At 30.9% G+C, this 19269-nt stretch overlaps 4 protein-coding genes across 5 annotated transcripts; 2 read left to right on the top strand and 2 right to left on the bottom strand.

Moving 5' to 3' along the window:
- Window positions 1-1226: 1226 nt before the first annotated feature.
- Window positions 1227-6635, bottom strand: LOC125057242 (nucleolar GTP-binding protein 2). 2 transcript variants are annotated; one of them, XM_047660816.1, is made up of 4 exons: window positions 4207-6376; window positions 2741-3236; window positions 2060-2240; window positions 1227-1384 (listed from the first exon to the last, which is right to left on the bottom strand). In XM_047660816.1, exons 1-4 carry the CDS (start codon window positions 6247-6249, stop codon window positions 1291-1293), a joined length of 2814 nt encoding a protein of 937 aa, XP_047516772.1. In that variant the 5' UTR covers window positions 6250-6376; the 3' UTR covers window positions 1227-1290. The 2 variants fall into 2 exon arrangements, with proteins under 2 accessions (XP_047516772.1, XP_047516771.1); XM_047660815.1 differs by lacking the exons at window positions 1227-1384; window positions 2060-2240; window positions 2741-3236 and adding an exon at window positions 6462-6635 and having other exon boundaries at window positions 4124-6257.
- Window positions 6636-6890: 255 nt separating this feature from the next.
- LOC125057252 (transmembrane protein 170A) lies at window positions 6891-8253 on the top strand. Its single transcript, XM_047660830.1, has one exon. The coding sequence runs from the start codon at window positions 7204-7206 to the stop codon at window positions 7600-7602; it is 399 nt and encodes a 132-aa protein (XP_047516786.1). The 5' UTR covers window positions 6891-7203; the 3' UTR covers window positions 7603-8253.
- Window positions 8254-8365: 112 nt separating this feature from the next.
- Window positions 8366-11995, bottom strand: LOC125057251 (centrosomal protein of 135 kDa). Its single transcript, XM_047660829.1, has 2 exons — window positions 8633-11995; window positions 8366-8545 (listed from the first exon to the last, which is right to left on the bottom strand). The coding sequence occupies exons 1-2, from the start codon at window positions 11720-11722 to the stop codon at window positions 8405-8407; spliced, it is 3231 nt and encodes a 1076-aa protein (XP_047516785.1). The 5' UTR covers window positions 11723-11995; the 3' UTR covers window positions 8366-8404.
- Window positions 11996-13488: 1493 nt separating this feature from the next.
- LOC125057332 (pyrimidodiazepine synthase-like) lies at window positions 13489-16883 on the top strand. Its single transcript, XM_047660976.1, has 5 exons — window positions 13489-13681; window positions 13862-14029; window positions 14350-14507; window positions 15418-15663; window positions 16644-16883. Exons 1-5 carry the CDS (start codon window positions 13657-13659, stop codon window positions 16809-16811), a joined length of 765 nt encoding a protein of 254 aa, XP_047516932.1. The 5' UTR covers window positions 13489-13656; the 3' UTR covers window positions 16812-16883.
- Window positions 16884-19269: the final 2386 nt, after the last annotated feature.

Here is a 19269-nt window from a genome sequence, read left to right as displayed (position 1 = left end):
ATAAATAATCTGAAATAGTTTTTTAAAATCCCGTCAAAATGATTATTGGTATAGCGGTTTTAGTTTCAAAATGTAACTACAATCTATCCCATTGTATCTATCCTTTCACATTTACATTATATCTAAGAATGAGTAGTGACAATATTAATATTTTTTAAAGGTAAATTGATCCTTATTAAATATTCATTATGTAAAAGTAATCAGTTCAAGAAGAAAATAAAGTTACTTTCTTTTTATGTTAACATGCTTACTTACTATCACCTATGATAGCATTGTATGTGTGCTTGTATTATAAAGAGGTAGGTTTAGTTTTCGGGAAATAATTTGCCCAGAGACATAACAAGCCAAATCGTATTTTTAGTTACTTCCTACTAAAACTTACTTTACTTCTCTGTCCAGGTTACGTGCTGATACAAACAAATTTGTGAACTTCTTTGTGTGAAGTGGTTTTGGGAACTTCTAGTTGATATAATCTCTTAGAGTAACCCATGCAAAAAAAGATAATTAAATTCTCTGTCACCAAATATGAATGAATGTATAATTTCCGTGTGATAATCTTAATAAGCTGAAAAAGTTCTTCAAGACGTCACGACGAAGAAATTATCCGTAGATGAGAATGAGCGATACCGCGGTCCCGTCGTTAAAGTTTCGTACTTAAAGATCGTCGAAATGGTCAAAGTGAATACTGTAATTAAAACAGACCATCGCGATGCGTCGGATGAAATAAATTTAAGTTTATCACGTTATTATTAAAAGTTAGGCTGCGTTATATAATTAATTTTTATAGCACTGTAGCGACAACTACCTTCTACGGCTACAATCACTGCGATGCGAAGTTGAAAAAAAATGTATGGGTGTCATATATATTTAAGCGAAGTTGTTAGGTTAGAAATGTTTCTTGATTTTTCTACGTTTGAATTTTAAATGTTGCTATCACAGTTTAAGTTTAAGCGAGAGAGGGAAAATTATTATTGTTACGTGTATTTCTAGTGAAATAAAATCCTATTACAATTAATCCATTGATTTTTTTTTAAGACTCATGAAGAGATCTTGACGGACGGGTTTTCGATCCGATAGCTCGTAAGAATATTTTTATTTTATTCGTGTTATGTTAGCTAGTAATGTATGCTTTTAGTTTTTTTTACAACTACTGTAAGATGACCAATAAATAAATAAACAAAGCCTGTTCGAGTCAAAAAATACAAGTCTTCATTAAAACACATAAAATTAGCACAATCACTTTATTTTTAAATTTGAGAGTATCAATAGGTAATATATGTATGTAATCTCTTATCGGTTACTACGTCGACTCATGCGCAAGTCCCGTTCAATCTCATACTGTCTAACGTCTGCTCTGCTTAAGAAGTCTTGCCGATCCAAGTACCTGCAAAAATAAAATATATTTAATAAGAGGTTTTTAATTTCTTAATTCTGAATGCTGCATAGTCTTGGTCTCTGATTCCTGTATTTGTTACGTGATCATGTTTTTTTAATAGGCAAGTACGTGCCTTCTGTGCCTAACAGTCGCCGACTTTTTAAGTCTTAAAACATGCCTTACCTCACACTTCTTTCACCGTTCGAGTCCAATAGTGGATGAGCCTCTGCTCTTAAAATTATTTCGTAGACAGTTATTTTTTTAATACAAAAATTAGAAGTTCTTCTACCTTGTATTTGATCACATATAACATAAAATATAAAAATCAGTGAATAATTTGCATTAAGTAAGTAAACCCATTTGTAATTAAATTTATGTGAAAGTTTACTTTGAAAATATCAATATAAAAAGTATTATACAAACCGACAGATGGCGCTCTAGTTAATAGAAGTAGACCTGAGCGCTATATTGATATTATATTAAAGTCGAAGAAGCTACAACGGATTTAATTTGAAGTAATAAAAAATAATCTATGACATTTAAAAACTGCACTGCACTCCAAATGAAAAAATAATCTTTTCGTTTGGACTGCAGTGCGGTCAAAATTAGAATTTAAAAAAGGAAAAATATTTATACAATTCCTATTCCGCATTAATTAATATTAGTTTACTAAATATAACATACCCAGATTTTCCTTTATTGTGACTTGTGATTTCCTCTTCGATTCCCTCCTCTCTCTTATAAGTATTCCAATCTAATTTGGACTTTTCCAGAGTAGAGAGTTTGTTCTTCTTATTCAGTTGTCCAACAATACTAGAGAGACCACCTGCACTTCTTGCTTTGGGGGCTGGACTGTCGTTTAATACTGAAATTTATTTTATTTGTCCATTAATATACGTGGATAGCTTTTTATGTGGATTTTACACGTCACGAGGTATAAAATAGCTTTAATACTAGAGATTAGGAAAATTTATTCAATTATTATTATTATTAATGATATAGTTGATCCTTTAAACTCTTTATGGAACACGCTTATCTATGATGAATTTGACATACCGATTCACATAATAAAGTTTGATTAGTCAAATAGGAAAAACAGATTTTAGAACTTAGCATTTGAGTAATCTTCGAACAAGGTCTCACAATTCTGTATCTATTTCCTGGTTATTTTAGTTTTGTATGTTTACGTTACAAATAGGTGCTAAGTACACTAGTGTGTCTTGACACACGTCTTTGATTCCTTACAATATACGACTTGACTTGAAATTGCTGTGAGTAAATAAAATAAATGTTTTATCAGATACCTTTACATATACTAAATTAAAAACTAAAGCGTAAGTAGTACAAGTTATCTCAAGTGCATACCTGAAGCTGGTTTCTCTGCTGTCTTTACCCTTTCCTTTATCACATTATTTTCGACTACAATTGTTTCGCCTGCAAATTCAAAAATTCGCTTTTCCCGCTCATTATCCGATTGAGAACTGGATGTATCACTTTTTTTACTCTCTATATCTTTTTGAACAACTTTTTCTGGCTGGGTAACAATTTCTTCTGTTTTAGATTTTGGTTTAGAGTCTGTACCTTCCAGAAACTGCGCCCATAGATCTTCTTCTCTTTTCTTCTCTTCTTCAGGCTTAACAATGTTAGTTTCAAGTACAGTAGTTTCATCGTCACTCTTTTGTTCTATTACTTTTGATCTCTTATTTCTTTTACTTGGTGGTGCACGTTTCCGCTTTTTCTTAACTGTTTCAACTTCATTGTCATATTGTTGTTCTGTCTCCTCATCAGCTGATTCCTCTTCTGATAGTTTTTCTTGTTCTACTGGTACATAGTCATCATCACTTTCACTTTCAGATGACATTCTAAAATAATAATTAAAAAAATTAAAACGTTACGAAATGTAGGTGTACATGATAATGAAATCTTAGCACAGCCCTGCGATTCTATAACTCACTTTTCGAACTCACACAGCGGTTTTCGCATCGGCGGTCGGTCTCAAATCAGTCGTGAAGCAGTCATTTTTGTGAGTTACAGAATCGCAGGGCTGTAGAGTAATTTTCTAGTAATCATGAAATAATTTTCTTATATACCTGTGTAACATTTATTATACATACTCCTAACATAACAAGGTATACTACATATTATACAGAACTATGTCTGTGGCTGAGCAGGCAAGTTGTTAATTCCTAGTGAAAAAAAAAAACAAGGCATAGTAATTTTTTTTAATACAAAAGTCTAATATATAAGATGGACTTGTAGCTTCCCTTTTTTTAAACACAATGAAAAGAAAATATTGCAGTACAAATTCAAGCATATTCAACATAAAATTAAAAGTGTGTTTCAAAAATTTCAGTGATAAAGAAAAATACTCAGTCAAATAAAAATCAGATAGATGCTAAAAAATGCTTGAATGAACCACTAGCAAATAAACATTAACACATACATTATTACCATTATTACCATTATATAATGCACTAATATATATATTAATTACTATAGTAAGATGTAACTAAAATAGGTAATTTATAAAAATAACTAAGGAATTTCAAACTTTTCTAGGTTTAAATAGTTCACAGGAAATAAGTTGGCAAGAGTCTATGGTGGTTTGTTCTTTCTTGATTTTTCCTACCAACAACTCATGTACAGACATTTTCTCACCACACAAAGGTTTGACCTGACTACATACCAAGACTATCTCATTATAATATGATTTCAAAATGACAATAAACAAAAATGAAAACAATCATGGATAAAAACAACTGTTTATTATGTTTCCAAAAGTAGGTAGGATATATTTAGGGTCTCTTTTTATTTCTGTTTCTATTCTTAACATTAGATACTTCATAGAAGTTGCTTCCTGTTTTAGTACGCTTCTGAGCTCTTTCTAAAGCTCTTCTTTGTTTTGCTGTCATTTTAGCCTTAGCATCTTTTTCATCATTAGCCTTGCGTTTTCTTCCACTCGGAGGAATTTCTTCAATAATAAATGTACCACTCGCAGCCTGAATCTTCTGTTTCTTTATTTCTTGAACAGTTTCTGCATCATGTGTCAGGTAGTCCTCAACATCACTGCAATCTATTTCATCATTACTATAGAAACTACTAATATCTGAGTCACTATCATTTCCATCCTTATCGGCAGGTTTGTCATCATTTAATGAATCCTCAATATTGCTTTTATCAACATCTCCAGTATTGTTAAGTTCATCAATGCCTTTAAGCTCTTCGGGAATTTCTACACGATCTAATGGTTTAACATCATCTTCATTGTCAAATTGTAAACCTACTCTAATTTTCGCAAAATCTTGAGCTATTACTAGTTTATTAACTGTTAAAACCTTTGTTTCTGCAACATCATTAATTTCTGTATTTGGTTCATCACTAGTTTTCTCTTCTTCTTTTTCTGTAGTAGCAGTCTCTTTAACTTCATTGTCAACTTCTTGAGTATGTTTTGATAGAGGCACTTCAAATCCTTCAGGTGCTACATAAAATGGTAGCTTTCCTCTTTGCCAATCATTCAGTACCATTTTAGCCACTGAGCTAATATCAGGTTCACCTTTTTTTAATAGCTTTCCAGTTCTTGCAGCAAGTTTTTCTAAGAATTCAGTTGATGTTTCCCAGCCATCAACTTTATAGGTTTTTACCATGTATTCTTTACGTACTCTTTTAACAACTTCTTCAATGTAATCTTCAGGATTTTGAACTAATTCAACTCTAACCACACCTTTCAAGACCTTCTCAGTATCAGTTTCAGCTGAAGGATAAACAATACCAGGGCAATCAATCAAATATATCTTCCTCATCAATGTAATATATTGCCAGACTTTGGTTTCTCCAGCAATAGGAGCAACTTTGCACACTTTCTTTGCTCTTAACGTATTGATTACAGAAGATTTACCAACATTGGGATAACCAATAAGTCCTACACTTATTTGTTTCTTATCAATATGCAACTTGGCAAATTGACGCAATAAATTAATAAGAGACCCTTTACCAAATGGATGTGTCATAGATGCATGAAATGCTAGTGTAGGATACTCTGCACTTAATATAGCTACCCATCTTTGAGTTACCCAATTAGGTACTAAATCTACCTTGTTTAAAATAAATATTAGGTGTTTATGTGGCTTCTCTTCTCGAAGGAATTTTTCCACGTATGGGCTTCTCGTACCCATAGGATCACGAGCATCAAGCACTTGTAATAATACATCTGAGGAATCAATAACTTTATATAGTTCATTCCAAATCCGTCTACTCATTCCAGCACCAAAAATCCATTCCCTCTGACCATCCTTTATGCCAGTGTCTTCACGAACTCTGTCAACATCTTTACTTTCATCATACTTTTCTGCATTTTCTTCAACTGATTGAGAAAGAGTTTGTAAGTCACTAAATTTAAGATTAACACGCTTTCTTTGTTTTTTTGGTCCAAATGTTTTATCAAACCCTTCTGTGTCTAGTAAATGTACTCGAGCATGTTTAGCTTTCTCATTTAATAAAGTTATGGGCAAATTGGTAGGTTTCATAACAACCTGATAGGGATTTTTAACCGCTGCCCCAAATTCATCTTGAAACTTTTGTAATGCATTCTGTGAAATAACTCTGGAATTTCCAAACCATTTCTGATTGGGTTCAACTCGAGCTTGTGTACCTGAAGGTAACCAGCCTTGAAACGGCGCCGGGGTCAATATCTTTCCTGTTTTGTCCCTCTTAGCTTTAAAATTTCTATACATTTGAAGCCTTTTAATAGTACCTTTTGTACGTGGTTTTCCAACACCTTTTAAGCCTTCGGTGGGCCGTTCAGGATTCATAGAATGCCCAGACTTGTTAAAGCCCTCTTTCCGGGGCGCTCCCGGTGCTGATCGCACTTTTCCCATGGTTGAATCTTAAATCACGTTACTTTTATTATAATAATCACAAATATTTTATTAATGATGAAAATGTGGAGGTTAGCAATTCACATGTACATTAATTGTAGATGTACATCTGACTTGATTCTTGACATAAAGTATGGCAAACTGCTGACTTCACGCCGCACGCGAGTGCCTTCGAAATATCTAAAAAAATTTAAAAATAGAGTGATACTCACATGGGAATTGGCCCGTTTCAATTTGTTTGCCAGCACAATAATGCAAAACCGATAACGCTGATATTCCTATTGAAAATAAACGAAATGGTATAGTAATTTTAAACAATCAATAGGAATTAATATTGATGCAGTTTGCTACCATTTAACTAACTTCAAGACGCTCCAGGGTCCATAGATAATACTAATATATCTGCTTCTTGTATACACTGTGTATAATACACATCTAGCTCTACATTAAAAACTGCTAAACAGTGTTTTACACACATATTGTGTTTATTTTTCTATTCTAATTATAGAATAATATGTTATGGTGTGTATTCAACATATTCAAGGTAAAAAAATATCACTGACCACTCTTCGGAATACATTCAGCCCCGATACGACAGCTCGATAAATAATATGTAATCTGTTGTTATTTGATTGTTATCGCAATCTGTGACTTATACTGGTTAAGTCAAAACTGAAAAGCTGAACAATTAAAAATTTATTTTCATATTTTCATATGTCGAAAACATAATTTATTTGTAAAAAGTAACAATGATTTAGCAACTGCTTAGAATTATTTGACTTAAATGTGTAAATGACCAATAATGATGAAGATCATAGTCAACAATCAAAATCGTACTTGCTTTATTAACAAAGATATGCCATGTTTTGTTTCTGGATAATTTTATTGAAGTAATATTTTTATGAGGACAACAACCATCCCGATGCCTTTATGCATCAGAATTTATAAGGCAACATGTATGACATGTTGTCGGAATTCAGAGTATCAGAATTCGATTCATTTGTGGATATATTAAGATTGACTCCAATTGACCCTTTAGACACTTTTGGTGAAATGTGGTATCCTGTGTTTCTTTGGTCCTTGTGCTCCTCTGTTTTTGTCCACACGTGTGCTGCGTTGGTTGCGTTCGGAACATTAAGAAAACATAAATATGGAAAATTCTTCCCTGTGCTTCTAATAGTGATGGGAGTAATGAGCCCGGTTACCTCAGGGGTTGCAAGTAGTGCAGCTATTGCCTTTATCTACAGGGCAGCTAATTTAACTATGCCACCAATACATGCAATGATTTGGGGAATTGGACAGACAATTTTAGGGGCAGGAATTGGTTTCACTAGAATATTAGCTACATTGTAGTAAGCATTCATAACTTTGTATGTACATTTAAGCTATGTCAATTATAAATAAAATTATTCTTTTGTAGTAAATATAAAGAGGAATGGTGCTAATTAGTATGTTCCAGTATAACTAGCATGTTCATATTATATGGTGTGGTAGAATAAATACTCATTAAATGTGACTTTAATAAATAATTAGTGTGTTATTATACTGTATGAGTACATTACAGTGACCCTGAATATAGGCATATTATATTCCTTTGCATTGTCTAGTGTAAAAAGCTCATTTCATTCCTTTTGTACAAGATGTATAGCATTCCATAAGAAAATGAACTATCCTTGATCACTGTTCTAGTTATTTAATTCCCACCGATTAACCAAGATATGTAAATTTTATACTAAATTTGTAACTCTCATGACTATTTGTACTTAATCATATTTGACCCAAATAGTTTTTAGAGATGATAATATAGTAATATTATAACGGATATATGTAGTATATTCTCTTTCCCAACAGTTTCTATTAACTTTTGTAACATGGATAATACTAAATTAATAGATATAGTAATTATAGATATTCACTTTGTAATATATGTAATTATATAATTTATAATGGTGATGTATGTATGTAACTTTGATATATAAGCAAATAAAAAGTTTTATAAAAATATTTTGTGGCAATTATTTTTAAATTAATAGCTATTGTTTATAGTTTTTAATATAAAATTGACAGAATCATTCTTATTTTATATTGGATTTAAAAAAGATAAAGGTATAGAACATAATTTCTAATAACATATATTTAAATTATGAAGTTTTAACTATAATGTGCTTCCATGTCTAGTGCAATATTTATTTTGAATGTCATCAAAGTGTGCACTGTCGTCATCCTCATTACTATTTTCATGTAGAGTATCATCCAGCACAAGAGGTAGTGCTAACTCTTCTCTTTGGAAAGGATTCTGAAACCAAAATAATTAAAAAAAATTACATAATTAATTTATAACTAGAGAAGTTATATTGTCTTTTAAATAAATAAAAAAAATTACCTCATTAATATCCGACTCCCTTCTACTAAATATACTGACACGCTCTTGCAATGATTTTGTTTCAGAAGTGGCATCTTGTAAAGTTAGTTTTAATTCTATAATTTCTCTTCTTGCGTTAGATAATAAATTCTCAGTGGTTAATACTTTTTCAGCTAACACTTTTTTTTCAGATTCCAGTTTACATTTAGCATTAGATAAACTTTTAATTCTATTTTCATAAAGCTTCAATTCAGAATCTACATTATCCATCCTTATATTTTTTTGATCACTCTTTAAATTATGACACATTTTCTTTAGGTATTCTACATTTTGTTCTAAAACAGATTTTTCTTCACTAACCAATTTCAGTTCTTGTTGTAAAGAACTAATTTTACATTTTAAAGAGGTAATGCAAGCTGATTGGCTATCAATCTCTCTATCCTTGTCAATTACTTTTTCTTCTAGACCTTGTATTTTTGAAATATATGATTGCAATTTAATGGATTTTGAGGCCGACTCGCTCTCAAGGGAATGATTGGTATTTTCTAAAATATTTGCTTCAACAGATAGGCTGGCAAAATGTTCTAGCATATCTGAACGTTCTGCCTCTTTATGGGACAGTAATTCTTCAATTCTTCTAATTTCAGCAACATAATGCTGCAATTGTTGTTTCAAATCATCAACTTCTTTCCTTGATTTTTCTAATTCAATTCTAGTAAGCTTAAGAGCTCCATTTGCATCAGCTAAACTATTTTGCATATGTTTATTTTCTATCACAGCTGTATCAAACTGTTGAGTTAATCTCAGAATCTCACCATTCAAGAATGCTATTTGTGATTCAAAATCAGCTATTTTATGCTCTGCAACTTTATTCATGTTTAACTTACGCTTATAGTCTGAAAGTTCATTTTCTAATTTACTAATGTCATATAATTGTGATTTTAACTTTTGCTCCAACATATTTGTATTTTCTGCCTTTTGGTCCAGCTCAATTACAAGTTTATCACGTTCTTTATCAAATAATCTTATGTTTTCAATTAGGTTTGATTTATCATTCTTAAGCACACACAACTCTGCTTGATAGTCTTTACATTTCTTCTCTAAGCTTTCAATTGTATCTTTTGCTATACTAAGTTTTTTTTGAGTGCTTAATAATTCATTTTGTGATTCAGTTGTGCTCCTTTCAGTTTCCATCTGTATGTTTTTTATTTGACTAGCTAAAGTTTTTTCTTTAATTAATTCACTTTGTAGTTTTTTTACCTGCTCTTTCAAAGTGAAATACTCTTCTCTAAGTCTATCACTTGATGCTTTGCCTGTTCTATTAGTCATTTTATAAGAACAATTTTCTTCTTGTATTTGTTCTAATTGTTTTTGCTTAAAAATTAAATCTCTTTTAAGTTTATCACAAGAATCTAATAACTCTTTATATAGGGCTTTATATTTATGAGTTTCCTTTCTTGATTCATCAATGTCTTTTGTCAGTCCAGCAATCTTATTCTGTAACCTGCTGTTTTCCTCACTCAAGTAATTATTGTTTTCAAAGCCTTCGGTTTTGCTAGCTTTGTACTGGCTTAGTTGTTGGCTCAATAATATGTTCTCTTTGGATAGTTCAGTATTTTCTAAATTTAAATGTTTAATTATATCTTTGAAATTATTTTTATTACCATCTTCTTGCAGGAGTTTAACTTTTTTAAGATCATCATTCTCTTTCTTCAACATCAAAATTTTTTGTTCACTTTCACATAGTTTGCTATGTAAGTCTTTTATAAAAGCATTATTTGATTGAAGACTAGAAGTTTTTTCATCTTTCAATTGGCAGTTGAATAAGTTTATAGTTTCATTGAGCTTTTCTTGTACATCTTTAATATATTTCTCATATTTCCTTCTTTCATCTTCCAGTATCTTTTGGAACTCACCTTTAGATAGACATTTTGGACTATCACTATTATTTTTAACAAGTTTGTCTTGGTGCAATTTATTAGTTTTAGATAAGGACAATATTTTGTCCTGTAAACTTCTATTTAAATCCATTAAATCTGTTATTTCTTTCTGCAATATGGTTTCTTCATTTTCACTCATATGTTTTGTGTATTTCAATGAATCTTTTTTCTGAAAGCTTGTTAAGTCTCTCTCTAAAATAAAATTTTTGGTATTTAAGTTGTCAACTTTTGTCTGTAGAAAAGTAATTTCATTAGTTAAGTCTACAAGTCTCTTATTACAATCATCTTCTACTTTTAATGCCAACAAATCCATATTTTTTAATTCATCTTTGAGGGCTTTGTTTTTATCAGCTAGATCTAAAGCTCGCTGCATTGCTTCATGTTGTTTCTCAAGGCTCTTTTCGAGTTCCTTTTTTAACAATTCATTACAAACATCTAATTCTTTAACTTGTTTGTTTAAATGTAGAATTCTGTTTTCTGGTTTATCACTACAAAAATCTTTTGTAATAGCAGCAATGGGTCTACCACCCTCCAGAAGTAATTTTAGTCTAATGATTTCATTATCTCTATGTTCCACTTGATTTTTAAGAAGGATTATTTCATCATTGTATGAGTCTATTTTTTCTTGTAGTGACTGAATAGTGCTAAATGTTTCTGTCATATTTTCTTTATCTAAATTAATATTTTTATTGTTGCAAATACAACTTTTATAGACAGCATTATCTCCAGCATCTTTTCTTTTACTGCGATTACGGCTACTAAATGTTTCAGTGCATAATCCTCTTAAACTTAAATCTCTTACATCATGTTGTAATTTGCTTATCAAGTTTTCCTTTTTAATCAGCTCCTCTGTTAGAGACTTCAATTTTTTTTGACTTTCTCGCATTGATTTTAAATGTTCCTCTTTCTTATTAATAATATCATGATGTAGTTGATTGTTTTCTTGAATAAGTTTAGTATTGTCACATTTATAAGGTTCCAATTGTGTTAACAATGAATCACGCTGTAACAATGCTTCTTTGGAAATATTCATATAATGCTGTAAACTTCGAGTCGTCTGTAATAAGTCACCTAATAAACATTCTACTAAATTAACTGCATCTACCGGTAATGTGTTATTATAACCAAGCTCTTCTAGTTGGCGTTTTAAATTGAAATAGGACTCTCCCATTTTAAAAACAGACCAACAGTTACGTTTTCATTTGCTGTCGTTTCTTAAAAACAATATAAACTATAAAATAATTTTCAGTTTGTTTACAGTTTTAAAATAACTTTTAAGTGTCAATATTTGTATGACATTCGCATTTCATTTTCAGACCACAGATGTATTTATTAAATTCAGAATAAAATACATGGACTAAGATTATTGTCCTTCTAAGCATAAGAAACAGATTACATATTAAGTACGACTAACAGCTTTAAAAAAAGGACAAATTATTTATGTTGCTCACTGGTATAGTAAGATATTTCTCTTTAATTTGTTAGTTAATAATAGTTATTAGGCACATTTAAAGCATGCTGTGTTTGCCTCTTAACGGTGTGCAATTAGTTTTTTGTTATTTTATGTTTCTAGATGTGAGGTTTTATAGTAATACTAGTGCTTCTTATCCGGTAATAGCCCCAAAAGTCGGGAGATTCTGTGGTAACATTTGTGCGATTTGAAATATGCTAGAATAAAGGCAATGGAATAGAAGCAATTCTTAGTCAATGTTTCAATTGACTAAGAATTTAAAACCCGCAATAAAAATAACAGTGCAAGTATAAATGCCATAAATTAACTCAACGTTCCGCAACCAACAAAACCCTAAACTCGAGTTAAAATGTGCGATCCCGACTTCATTCAGTAGTACTACATCAAAGCCAATTTTTGGCCATGAAATTCTCGTAATTCTTTAGGTAATAACTATAGGTGTCGGCAGGATTCTACTTTGTGTAGGTCCTTGCGACACGTCACACGAGTCAAAGGACACGAGCGGGCGAGGCGAAAGCATCAACTACACTCTCGTCGTGCTTGTGCACGTTAACTACTGCACTGTATTCTGTAAGGACGCGCGCGTTTTCATGATTTTTTTAATAGAATTTTGTCCATTAATAAAAATATAATTAAATATAGAAGTTAAAAACATTAATGCTGACTTTTAGAGGACAACTGAGAAAGAAAACGCTTAAATTAAATTATACTTATACCGGCATGATATTATGTTTTATTTATATTTGAGATATAAACGCAAGGCATTATAATATAGGTAAGCACATTAAGTAGCTAACACAGTCACTCCAATCATGTACGTGATCTTATGGTAGATGTAGTGAGCAACTAAGTAAGTAAAGCAAGAGTGTTGGCTCGCACGTTCTCGCAAGTCTCAAATCGCCCATATTTGTGATGAGGACCTCGACGAGGCGCCCCGTGAGAGTCTGGAGCCGGCTTTAGGCCTTTTACATTTCCATACCATTTATATAGGTTAGCAATGCTTGATCTACTGGGACACAATGCAATCAGACCCGGACATAGGGACGACTACGGGGGGCCCAAAATAACGACTTTAATAATAAACTAATCTGTACTTGGTTTCACTATAAATTATTTATTAGAAAACTCGACTAAAATTGACCATTTCATTTCTTGACAAAAAAATGAAATGGTCATGAAACAAATGGTATTTTTGTTAACTTTTATTAACAAAAATATTTTAACCGTTACACAATATATTAATCTACTATAGTCGACATATTATAAATTCTTTATCCTTTTCTCTGTATTTCATAATATATATAATATAGGTATTGCGGCATCACTTAAATAATTATTTTTAGTAAGCTTATCTATAAATTTGTGTGTGATATACTTAAATTAAAGATCGAAAGATTACAAATTACAAAACGGCAAAGCGAAGAACGTGTATAGACTGTAGAGGTTAATATTACGTTCCATAGAGTCAGTCTGCACAGTGCACTCTGCAATCAGTCTTGACTCTTGATTCTACATTTTGAATGTATGAAATTTGTCTGATTAAAAATTAAAAATAATCTTTCCTTAAAAAATTTAATTCACTCGATTGCAAGAGTACTTCTAAATATTTTATTAATAATATTCTTTGTTACACAATGTCGGAGAAACACTTAAAGAAAGGTAACATTGTTTTACAATATAATTTAATTTAACTTTAAGTTAAATAATGTTATGAATATACGGATAAAATATTCCTCTGTTTTTCCTTTACGGAAAACTTTCGTACTTATACACTAAATTTAATATTTTATACTTAATACATTACTATTATTACAATATACATACTTTTTGCTTACACAGGAGATGCCTTGCCACCGTACAATGGCAAATTACGGTTATTTGCTATGAGATTTTGTCCCTACGCAGAACGAAGTATCTTGGTTTTAAATGCCAAAAAGTTACAGTATGATTTAGTTCATATTGATCTGGATAACAAACCAGAGTGGATTTTCAGCTTTAATCCTAAAGGTAAGAATAGAATTTAGTAGTGTATGCTACTAATATGCATTAATATTGATTTACTGCTGTAAATCTTTTATAACCTCATTTATTTTATATTTTGTAAATAAACATAATCTGTTTTATTATTCTAATGGTAATTATATATAATGTATATTTTTTACAATCAGTAGTTTTAGAGTTTAAAAATACAACTTTCATCTTTACAAAACTAGTATAGATTTATATTCTCTCTAAATTAGTAGTTATTATAAATGTAAACACTACATTTAAGTTTATGAACAACACAAGTATTTAGATTTTAAGACACAATGTATTTTTGGATTTAGGTACAGTGCCAATTTTGGAATATGAAGAAGGAAAAGCTATATTTGACAGCAGCATTATTAATGCCTATCTCGATGAGAAATATCCTGATCCACCCCTACAATCTTCAGACCCGCTGCAACGGGCACAGGACAAGATAGTTGTAGAGCTTCTATCTAGTGTAAGTATGTTTGTTTGTGTTTACACGATAGGGTCACTCATAGAATTGGTGTTCTCTTGCTCATACACATACACAGCTCTTAACATCTTTGTCCTAAAGAAACAATTATTAACAAATCATTCTCGGATTATTATCATTCTGGAACATTGTCAGTATGACTTGCGTAATCACTTATTTTAGGTAGTCCTTTGGTATTTAATCAATGACAGATAATATATAATATGAATTAACAAGTCATATTTCCCAATTTCTACCACATGGATATCAAATGTTTGTGTTATCAATTTTATGTTTATTGAATGAAATGATAACAAATCTTATTTGACTATACTTCTATTGGTAAACATCTTCTTTGATAAAAAGTCAATTTAATACAGAGGATTTTAAACAAGTATTTTCTCTAAGAACATTTTATTAAAGATTTTGAAATTCAAGAAAAGAATTATTTTTCGATGCCTTGAAGAATAAATAATCTAGATATATAAAACTAAGTCGAGTTGGCTATACCCCGAGAACAGCTGATTTTTATACCATTAATGCTTTGTTTTAAATAGCAGAATAACTATTGAAATATCAAAAATGATTCAAACAAATGACAACAGTTTGCCATTTGCTTTAACATTTTCCCATGACAGGAATTACTTTATAGATATTTGCTAAAGATATTTTTTTTTTAATTTTGTGTGTTTGTTAACAAATTAGCTTACTGTGTTAATTATTAATCTCATGATAATTATAAGTAAGTGATCGAATGAGACAGATCTGTGAGTGATATTCATTATATACAAAATAGTGTAGAGTCTATTTATTGAGTAAGGTTGTGTAAGAACTTACTACAAGCAAACTGTCGCAGATAAAAGTGCACAGCTAGTTTAATATAAATAATTATATGTAAAAAAAAAAATTTCAGGCTCACTCAGCATATTATACTGCAGCATTTAACGCCCAAGCTTTAACTTCAGAGTCTTTAGAGACATACCACCGTGGTCTTGAAGTTTTGCAAAAGGAAGTAGAAGCTAGAGGCACTACATTCCTAGGTGGTGATAAACCTGGCTTGGTGGATTATACTGTTTGGCCATTTTTGGAGCGCTTTTTGTCACTTCCTCATTTGGGCAAACCCGAATTTGCTATTAGTGAGGATAAATATGGTGCATTAGTAAGTATAATGTTTGAGTTAACTAGAAAGATTTTTGTTACTACAATAACTACATACTGGAATAGATTTGTGGTGTGGGAGAGTAAAATATCAACTATGATACACATTGTAAAGGAAATTTCATCTTTCAATTACATGCAAATTGTGCAATTATAGAATGTACAAAGCGATTGTCGATTTTTGCGGGAAAAAACGTTTGACATTCATAAGTGTACATTGTGTTACCTATATGAATAAATGAATTTGATTTGATTTGAATAATATTTTTTCTGAATGAAGTTTGATATTTAACATATTATATATTATAGCCAACGGTCAAGACGACAATGTGACTTGAAATACGAATAAGAATATGAACCCTAATGCTTTACGTAACTGGGGTTTGAGATATATTCACTTGGCGATAGTTGTGATTCACTAACGCCAAAAAAACAAAGCGTGAGCTTATGTCATTTTCATACAACCTCCTTTGGCTGTAGTGTGTTAAGCCTATTGTAAAGTGACTTTGTCTCAAACTCCTATCGTATTTAATTTGATAAAGATTGTGTAAATAGCTTTTAAATTTCAAGATTATATGATTTTCATATTTCAAATAAAGCCTTGTCATGATGATATTAGAATTGTTTATAAGCGCCATATCTTCTATATTCTCTTATTTATTAAAACTACTAATTTAATGTAATTAATTTAAAAAAACTTGTTGTAATCTACCTAAATCTAGGTTTACGTTATCATTTATTTATGTTTATTTATAGTTACCATTTATATTAAAAACTTTATAAAAATTGGTCGAGCCGGATCGGTGTGTGACTTCAAACACGTGACACAATATTTCTATATAGTTATATTATATATTAGTGTTGATAAAATAAGTAGGGTGAAAAGGTGGAAATGTGTAAGAATTACTGGCTACACTACAACTGTTTTCTATCCGTCACCTATAGGTGAGAAGTATAAATCTAATAAAAGCATTTTTTTAGTTGAAATATATGGAGTCAATGAAGAATGACCCTCCAATCAAGGCCTACACTTTGGCTCCTGAAACCCACGCCAAGTACACCGAATCTCGTGTAAAGGGTACACCGGACAATAACATGCTGGACACTAGTGATGTCTGCTGCTTCCGTCCACGTAAGAAGAAGGAATGAAATGCTTCCAGAAATTCATATTCCTAAAGTTGTAAACATTTTAATCTCGTGCAATAAAGTACAATTTCTAAACATTTTGTTTTAATATGTTAAGCACTTCCTCCAACAAAAAAAGGGTTCGTGTACTTATGTACGCGGGTAAGAAGTTATACTTCTTTGTCATTATTAAAAATAATTATTGATTGCAAGCAAATAATTACAATTAAATAATCTAAGACTGGAAATGGAGTCATTATAAATATTTATTATTATTCTCTTACATTAAGTATAACATAAATTCTATTATTATTCGAATGTTGTTTTTAAATTATGTCCAATGCCGTAACATCTTCCGTGGGCAACTTCATTACTGATAATTTTGTGTCACACGCGCATCGTAAAATTTCACTCATAAATTTTTCATAACGCGCCTAAAGAAGTGTAACTTCAAAAGGCTTTATTTTTATTTTTCTAATCGGGCTTACCTTATTTATTAGTTTCCTATTTAAAAAGGCACACTAGCGAAACACATACAAACACTTACAGAGAACACACGACAAACAAAAACTATACATGCAAGTGTATCAATGATAAGTGTGAACAACATTTAAAGGGAAATATTACAATGATAAAAGAGAAATGAAATTATAAAATAAAAATTAAAGACAATAAACTTTATTTAATTTAAAAATGTGAAAAAATATTCTTGTCTTTATTGCCGACCACTTCTTATTGTTTTTGCAAGAATTCACTTCACGCGTATTAATTCACACGATTTTAAGTATACAGACTATGTCAGACTATTTGTCTGGTGCATTAGTAAGTTACATTTAATTAACTGAAATCGACTTTAGAACGTAAATTTACTTAGGTGCCCGTTTTATATACAAAGAAGTTTATATTCTGCCCTGCTTACAGAATCGCAGGGCTGTTATGAGCTTTAAAAATCCAGAATTCGATTCGAAGACAGAGTTTGTCATTACTAATAAATTCGAACGGATATTCATTTAATAGTGGCCATGGTATTTATTAAACTTAACTTAATTGAAATGAACTAATTGTAGAAGTCCATACTAACCAACAAAATACTCAACTTAGATACTTTTTGAAGACTCGATTGCTTTGGTAAAATAGTAAACTTTACAGGGCAGCTATTTCAAAATAATATCATCATGTTAGTTTTGGTCATAACTATTTTTAATTCATATTCTGTTATTAAGAAAATTGGCATTCAAGCAAACAAAAGGGTTTATAAAAATAATAACATTAAATTACACAGTTTTCTAGAAACATCACATGTTTCTATCAAATCCGTCACTTTACCGACTGATTAATTTGAAATTTAAAACACATGGAATAATTTTTTTTAGTGTAGCCATAATATTTAGTCAATTTTGTATCCAAATATGATAAAAAGTGGATTGTTTTTTTTTCAAATCCGACATTGTTCTACGATCATGACGATTTGTTCTTGTGTAGCCGTAGGTATGTTCGAACGAAACTATTGAAGAATGAAGTCTTTGAAAAAGTCCACTGCGGCTAGTTATAAGGAAGATTATATGTAGGTATTTGAGAAGGATTGTAAGATCACGCATAATTAAGCATTGACGATGTATGACCACCATTTCATTTCACATCTAAATTATCGCTATGTGTGAATTAACCTGGCATGCAGAGTAATAAACACAGACTTACTGTATAAACAATTAAATTAACAATTTACTTGACTAAATTTGCTAACGCGGTAATAAACTGGTAGGTATAGAAGTTGCAGTGGAAGATTAATTCTCGCATATTTATAAAAACATTAATTATTTTTTATTTATTATTTTAAAGTTTTAAAACTAATAAACAAACATGAGATACACAATAAAATATTTATTCATGTGTAAACTTGTGATGTCAAACTAAATTTACTGCCAGTTCTCAAATCAAGGGCGTAAAGGGACAAGTTCTGGCAAGAAGCCCTCCACCGCTCGTTTAAATTGCCAAGTGTTTTTTTTTACAAAATAATTTAAATAGCTGCAAACACCTTTCTCCACACATGTTATAAAGCATAAACAATTGTTTAGTTTCTATCAGTAGAAGACATGACGTGAGAACAACACGCAAAGATATAAGTAAATTGCTGTTGAAATAAATAATAATTCTAAATCGACCAGTCACCACAAGTAGCACCGATTCACGAGTACGATGCGTGGTCAGCGTTGGCTAGCCAGTTGTCGATTTTGTCGTAAAGATATGGGCACGATATCCGTATCTTAACACCAAAATCGACGTGCAAACGTCGTTTTATGTTAATTGAAAGAAATATCTATCCAGGGTTCGAAGGCTCGTGAGGTTCTTTAACAATATAGGTATGGTTTGTTGGTAATGTAGTATTAAGGTAATATGTATTTAAACAATAAATAAATTAAAAAAAAGACAGGAGCCAGGACTCACTTAACCCTTCGACAAACACTTAATTTGATTGTATATT

This window comes from Pieris napi, chromosome 16, assembly GCF_905475465.1.
Source record: "Pieris napi chromosome 16, ilPieNapi1.2, whole genome shotgun sequence".
Classification (NCBI taxonomy): Eukaryota; Metazoa; Arthropoda; class Insecta; order Lepidoptera; family Pieridae; genus Pieris; species Pieris napi.
This window is presented reverse-complemented; position numbering and strand designations above follow the sequence as displayed.